This window comes from Charadrius vociferus, unplaced genomic scaffold, assembly GCF_000708025.1.
Source record: "Charadrius vociferus isolate BGI_N301 unplaced genomic scaffold, ASM70802v2 scaffold585, whole genome shotgun sequence".
NCBI lineage: Eukaryota > Metazoa > Chordata > Aves > Charadriiformes > Charadriidae > Charadrius > Charadrius vociferus.
In genome coordinates, this window is record NW_009648642.1 from 964,993 (window position 1) to 972,241 (window position 7,249).

General features: G+C 44.7%; 1 protein-coding gene across 1 annotated transcript; it reads left to right on the forward strand.

The window, feature by feature from the left end:
* The first annotated feature begins 280 nt into the window (after window positions 1-280).
* On the forward strand, window positions 281-6,856 carry HN1L (hematological and neurological expressed 1-like). The gene is made up of 5 exons (XM_009886370.1): window positions 281-324; window positions 3,153-3,301; window positions 3,798-3,940; window positions 5,874-5,919; window positions 6,672-6,856. The coding sequence occupies exons 1-5, from the start codon at window positions 281-283 to the stop codon at window positions 6,854-6,856; spliced, it is 567 nt and encodes a 188-aa protein (XP_009884672.1).
* Window positions 6,857-7,249: the final 393 nt, after the last annotated feature.

Below are 7,249 nucleotides of genomic sequence, written 5' to 3' on the forward strand. Positions count from 1 at the left end.
GCGCTGCAGCTCCGTCTGACGGACGCGCGGCGTTACCAATGGGCGGCGGCCAGGATGCACGACGACGCGGGCCCTTTTCAAGCTTCCCTCCCTCTGCGAGGCTCACCGGGAAGGCGGGAAAGGGAGAGAGCGGGCTGCTTCGGATATGCTGCTCGACGTGATGGGCGGGTGGGTCAGCCAACGGTAGGGCAGGGCGGGCCCGCCGCCGCTACCTGTGGGCCAGCAACCGAGGAGGAGAGCCGCGCGCGGGGCTGTGGAGCGAAGTCCGTCGTCTGCCACCATGTTCCAGGGCCCCGAGGCCGACTCGGCCAAGCCCAGCTCCAGGTGGGAGGGCGGGGGTGGACCGGCGGCGCGGGGGTGAAGGGGGAAGCGGGACGAGCTGTGCGGTGGCGGGGCTTTGTTCGGGCTGAGGGAGAGGCGGGCGCGGGGTAGGCTGAGGCTGGGGCTGGGGCGCGGCGCTGAGGGGCGGCTCCGGCTGAGGGGAGCGGGTCCCTCCCGAGGAGCCTTTTGGGCCGCGGTGGGGGGGAACGCCGCCCCCATCCTTCCGGTAGGCGCTGGGGCGGCTCGTCGGCTGCCCGCTGACCTTGCCGTGCTTCGGTTTACCTCCCCCGCCTCTGGGGGTGCGGGGTGACCCGCGGGAGCAGGGCCTGGGGCTCGGGGCCGGACCTGGGGCACGCTCCCCGCGGGGCTGCAGCGCCCGCCCCGGCCCGCCGGGAGGGGCTGAGCTGTTGCCGGGCGTTCCCGGGAGAGAGGTGGGGTCCGGCCCCGGCGGGGGCTGCGCCGTGCCGGAGGAAGGGCCTGGCGCCGTGGAGGCCCTCCTTCCCCCGTGTTAACCCCTCAGGGAGGGAGGAGGGCCTGGTTCCGCGCCGGGAAGCTTTGAGAGGATGCAGCGCAAACGCCTGCGTAAGCAGATGTTAGCTGGTTTTCTCCTTGTGAAGTTGAAATGTATTGTTGTACTTGGACGAGGGCATATATCCTAATAACTTGGAGCTGAAGTGATTAATCCGTCTGCGAGGTAATCATGTGCTCGCAGGGGAAGGAAGTGTTTCGAAATCATGTAAGGGTGCTTTAAGTTTGCCTTTTATTCCAGTCGCTCCAAGCTATGACCTGGTTTTAAAAGACTTCTGAGGATGCTCTGCCCTTAGTATAGTCTCTGAGAAGCTTCTGTTATGGCAATTTTGAAACCATGTCTAACTCATAAATTGGGTTTCTGGATAGAGTCTGGAATGCAGACCATAAGTTTTTAGTCAACAGCAAGCGAAGGTGAGCTTGTTACAGCTTGTTCTCTGGCATCGTGGCAGAGTATTTTCTCTCTTTTTTCTCTCTTTATTTATAGTTTGTTCTCGCTGAGAACAAACTGTAGCAATACACACAACTCCAGAAACAGGCCCGGCACAGCGAGTGCACGTACTGCAGCACCTCACACTGCTGCTGGATTTCACAGAGTGGTCTCCGAGATGGTGACTGTCGACACACGGCCTGTGCCCTCAAAAGCAAAAAGTGCTTGGTTTAGAGACACTTCTTCCAGACCTTATTCTGTTCATTCCCTAAACGAAACTTTATTTGATGATGATGCAAATGCTTTTGCAGTTCTTCATGTGTGGAAGTTTCTCTAATTAAAACCGAGCCTAATTCAAAATCCCTGCAGCAACCACCAGCAGCTGTGGAAGTGGGAAAAAATAACTTTTCCTAATTTGCGATGAACTTTTAAACAAAGATTTTGCATTTTTAGAACTTCATAATACAGAAGTATTACTGCTAGAAATAAATGATGTTAAAAATATTTTAAATGAAAGCCTCCACTTAAATAATCATCCAGTGATATGTATCTCTAGTGATCCAGTTAATGTGTACAGTGATATAGTGAACAACTAGTTTGATGAATCAAATTAACTGCCTAGTTTTATTTTATTGGACTTAAATAATGACGCTTCGTATTTTTAAGGACGTTTTGCTTTTCCAAAATAAAACAAGGAATTGTATGTCGAAGAGTTGCTCTTGCTCTGAAAGCAAAGCAGAAGACAATTATATCATTCTACTCTTGGTGCACACTATAAAGATGTGTTGCTTTTATGTATCCTCAGTTAATCTTGAGTATGTGCAGTTTCACAACTACTGTATAGAGCTGAAAATGCTGAATGTAGCCATCTTGGAAATGTGATTCACGTGTTCCCTCCTCCCCATCAGTGTTATTGCAGAATATTGCCGAGCTTTCTCATCAAGAGCGTACCTGACTTAACAAAGCTTGCTGTTTGTTTGTAACATGAGTGAGATATTTAATGAGACATGAATTTGTATTGACCCAACAAGCAGGAGTGCCACCAGCAACTTTCTGGTCTTTGTTTTAGAGCCCGGTATTCCAAACCTTAACACCGACTTTCTGCTAAGTTACCTTAGTGATGGTCTCTTGCACATAATGCAACTCTCCTATTTTACCTGCTGTATTAGAACTGTCTGAGAAATGGTAGGACTTCAGTGTTTAACTTCCAGACAAAATAATAAAAAAAAAGTATTTATATAGCCAGTGTCTTGAAGTAATGGATAAGTCTTGGCACCTCTTCCGTAGGGTGGCTGAAAGGTTTAATGAGGAAAGGGCGTTCAAATTCAAGTGTGTTAGAATGCAGGAAAAAAAGACCACAAGAACTAATTAAAATTCTTCAAGCCTGCCAGAAGAGAACAAAGCAATTAGTAGAGGCTTTTAAACTTACAGGGTAGGGTTCTTAATTTAGCTGTTCTAGATGAATTGACAGACTTCTAGTCTACTGGAGGGGAGGGGGAGAAGAAACAGGTTTAGATTGTGTAGAAAACACAGGGTTGGGGTGGGGTTTTTTTTCATTACTCTTTAAAAGAATAAAATATCCCCTCTGTCCACCTCCCGCCTTCCTCCCAAAGGAAGGAAGATGATCTAACTTACCTGGCTACAAGACACAAAAATATCTCTTTACGTAAACTGGCACGATACTAATCTCCTGTTGCTTCTGGAACACCACAGATAGTATAGCTATTTGTTCTGATGGTACTGTTATGACCATTCCAAATAATTGTAGATAACACAATGATCAAGTTGACTGACTAGGATTAGCTCTTGAAAAGTAGATACTGTAAATTTCAAACCAACTTTTGTCTCCTGCTTCTCTCATTCTGCACTGTAGGGTATTGAAACCCCCAGGAGGAGGTTCTAGTAATCTCTTTGGGAGTACAGAAGAAGTTTCTTCTTCAAGCAGGCCACACCGCATGGCATCCAATATCTTTGGAGCCTCAGAGGAACCTCAAAATGTTCCTAAAAGAACAAACCCTCCAGGTAAGAGCAGCCACCTCCTTCAGCACAATTGGAGTCTGAATTGTGGCACAGAACTGTGTTCGTTTTCCTAAGGTGGAACACTGTGATGTGTCTGCCTTTTTATGTTGTGTTTTTACAAATTGGGCTTGAAGGGTAAATTTATTCAGACCTCTGAATATTAATATATTTCAGTGGTCTACATGTTCACAGACCTCTTAGCACATCATCTAAGTCTAATTCTTTCCAAGTTGAGGTCTAGGAAATGATGGAAGGAAACTGCTTCTATTCTAGAGCTGTGTCATCAGTTAGCTGCAGTGATTGCAGCTGTGAATCTGAGATCCTCTAGTGAATTCTTGTAACAAAGGATTTCAACTAGTATTTTCAGACAAGCAAAAGTAAGTCTCTAGGCAGTAGGGTTCTAGAAGTCTTTGAATTCTTATCTTTTTTATTTTTTTAATACAGTGTGGTAAAACTAAGTCATCTAGGGAAAAAAAAAAATCTAACAACTGCCTTGCAGGGGGAAAAGAAAGTGGTATTTTTGAGGATTCTAGTTCTGCTCAGCCTCGTCCACGCCTGAATCCACCTGGTGGGAAGACAAGTGATATCTTTGGGTCTCCTGTACCTACCAGTGTTGTGCGAGCACACCCAAACAAGCCTAAGGTATTTACTTCTTTTGCTGTCAAACCAAGAAGCTAGCAGCTCAGCGATTGTCTTAGTCTTGTCACAATGCAATGCCTATATTCTTTTTAAGATGACAGACCCGAATTATGCATAGGATGACTTCAAGTTATACGGTTATTCCCAAAGTCTTTTTGATAGCTTGTTATCTTTGGCATATCAGATTTCAGCATGCTCCGTAGTTTGCAGTAGAACTATTAATTAGGCTGTGGATGTGTGTTTAAAAAAAAAAAAAAAAAAGGAAAGAGAAAAATGCTTCTGAAGCCTTTGGTGTTCCTTGTAAGTGAGGTACAGCTGGAGTCCTTGGCACACAGCCAAGAGGCATTTCAGCTACATGGGGAGAAGATACTTCTCTTTATTCAGTCAGCAATTAGGCAGCAGTGATCTTGATACCAACTCTGGAAAGTTGGTCAACACTGGTGAGCTACAGCCATAAATCATCATGTAGCCTGGCTGTACCCTCCACCTCTCTTGAATACACGTGTCTCCATTCAACATGAAAGCCCTTTAGCAGGAGATTAAGCTTAAGTGATCAACAGTGAAAAAGGTAACTCAAGATGAGCTTTGTGTGTCAGGTCCAGCACGCACTTGATTTTGTGATGTCAGACAAAAGTGTGTCTTCCTATATCAGTTGTTATTTGTAGATCTCAAATCTGGGATGTATAATAGTTGGAGAGGCTTATAGTTATCACCAAATCTGGTTTTGGAAAAAAGAAGGATACATTGCCAAATACTTTTTTTCTGCATTTAAATTCCATGTATTCAGATTTACAGCCTGCTGCCTTACTCAAAGTAGACACTATCGAGAGAGTAGTTACTATGTTGGCAATGCTTTTGATGTGTCGGGTAGCATGGGAGCCTAACATCCCATGCAACACAGCTCGCTGTCTTTGTGCTGAAAAAGTAGTAGCAGTCTCATTTTTCCTGGAACCTTAGGAAGAAAAGATTAGTCCAATTTAACCCCCCCTCCTCCTTTTTTCCCCTTAAATTTGAAGGTGCTGGTAGTGTGCATTTTGCCTAACTTTTTATGCAGACTCTGGGGTGTATTTGGGGGGATTTGTTCATAAGAAAAGAGGAGAAATAAGAAGACTGGGAGGTAGGTTTTGTCAGGAGTAAGGCTGTTGGTGTAGGAGGGGGCTTTTTTTTGTTCCTCTGTACACCTTTATCAGGCTGGTCTCTGATTCTTTTCAGTTGCTCTTTAAAAATGTAGCATTAATTCCTGTGGATTCCTGACAAACAGGACAACACTTGGGAAATTCCTTTGTCTTTAATTAGAGCATTGGAATTGTGGGAAATACTGGGATGGAAAGGAGATAGCACATTTGCGAAAATTACTGCAAGTAGAATTTCGTGGGTGGGAAAACATGCAAGCTTTTCTGAAGTATTGCTGTTTATTCTGACAGTCAATTGGAATTGTTGGGGAAATGGTCTTAAAAGGTTTTGTTAATTACCTGACTGTTGGGGTCAGTGGATAATCAGTGAAAACAGTAATTGCTGAATATAAATAGGGTGCTCAAGGGCTGCCTGTGTTCTAGTTGTGAATACCAGCTTCTCCTGGGTGGTAATGAGTGCTTGACAAGAATGGTAATTCCACACCTTTCGAGTGAATGGTTTATCACAGACAAAGTTTTAAGCCTCTAATGAACTAATGCAGCGTCTTCATCTGTGTTTCAGGGAGTTGTCTGAGACTTGCACCTTGACATCACACAGGAGCTACCTTCTACCAGTGTTCTTGGGATTGCGTAGTGGGGGGGGGGGATGCAAGGCTGCGCACAGCGTCAGCAGCTGCTGGCTTTTACCATGATAAACATATAAGCTTAGACTAGCAACAAAGCAAAAGTTTCTGAAGGATTTTGTGACGGAGTTACTGTTTGAGAATGATAATATACTAAGATAGTTTGTGGTGTCCTTGCAGGATCACATTGTCTTGAAAGAAGATGAAACACCAAAGAAGACAGAAGGTCAGCAAGAGAAATTCCTTTCTTGGCTCTCTTTGAGAAGATAAAGATAAGGAATAGTTTCTTACGCTTCCCTTAAAAACATAAGACTAAGGCTGGTATTTAGGATGATGTAACTGAGAAGGTTTCCTTCTGTTAGTCAGAAGTTTAATCATTTGACTTAGGGGAAATGGTTTTCTTATTGAGGAGAACACCGCAGGCATAAATCTTGATCCTGTGTGTGTATACTTTGCTTGGTACCATGTATCTCTATATAGAGATATATATATATATAGGATCTGTATATATAGAAGAACATCCTGTCAGATTGCTGCTTCCTCCCTTGCAGTCTAATGCAGGTGTGCAATCTTGGCCTTCTGTAGTTGTAAATAACAAAGAGCTGACTGACAAAATGTATTATTGCTCAGCTAGTTGCTGTCAAAGAATGATGGGAACGCTGCTTTTAAGCTCAGTATGAAAGGATTCAATGATACGTTGCACCTCTTAATTGCCAAAAACTGTCAAAATAATTCTGAAGGTGTATTGCTTAGCCTACCTATCCTTGTTGGACGGGTTGCTGAAGGAAGAGCAGAATTGTTGCGAAAAATGAAATTCTTCCTCAGCATCTGTTTCCTTAAGGAAAAATGAACAGATATAGAGAAACCTTAGTGTGCTGTGGATGGGAGATGTGGGAAATAATCCAGCCTACAGAAGATGAGGCATTTTTTTGCACTACAGAATAGTGAGTTGATCTAATCCCTTTTCTTTTTATTCAGCTACAGAAAATATCAAACCACAGCTGGAAGATGGAAGCGAGAAAAAAGATCTGGGCAAAGAGGACCGATGCAAGGAGCCAGAACCCAAGATAGACAATCATGAGCCCCGATTAGGGCCAAGACCACGCTCACACAACAAAGTTCTCAATCCGCCAGGGGGGAAATCCAGTATTGCATTCTATTAGGGTCATCCATTCACTTTCACTAACGGAGTCTGCACAGAAACTCCTGTCTGTGGTTGCAAGGTCAGTGTATAGACTATTGTTTGTGGATAGATTCTTCAACAGATGGATGAGGGTTATAGTAAAGTGCGTAGGAAGGATAACCTGATGATTTGGGGAGGGGGGGCTGGGGAGGGAAAGGGTGCCCTGTGGAAGATGTGAGTCTTGGGCTGCCTGGGTGGGTGGCAGAGGGGGACATTAGTGTAACTTTGTGAAAGATCAGTGCTGCTTTGTGGTGAGTTCATCAGACTGTTAGGTTCTTAGCTAGCTTGTGGCTCAGGACGCTCTTGTGGAGTCAGGCTTATCAACATGGAAAACATTGTGAATGGGTGGTGACCTGGATGTCACATCTGAAAG

Bases quoted from the DNA above. Each gene is read 5' to 3' on its own strand.
- HN1L (XM_009886370.1), top strand. From the start codon at position 281: ATGTTCCAGGGCCCCGAGGCCGACTCGGCCAAGCCCAGCTCCAG. The intron at 3,302-3,797 runs GTAAGAGCAGCC...ACTGCCTTGCAG, and splicing joins TAAAAGAACAAACCCTCCAG to GGGGAAAAGAAAGTGGTATT. The intron at 3,941-5,873 runs GTATTTACTTCT...GTGTCCTTGCAG, and splicing joins CACACCCAAACAAGCCTAAG to GATCACATTGTCTTGAAAGA.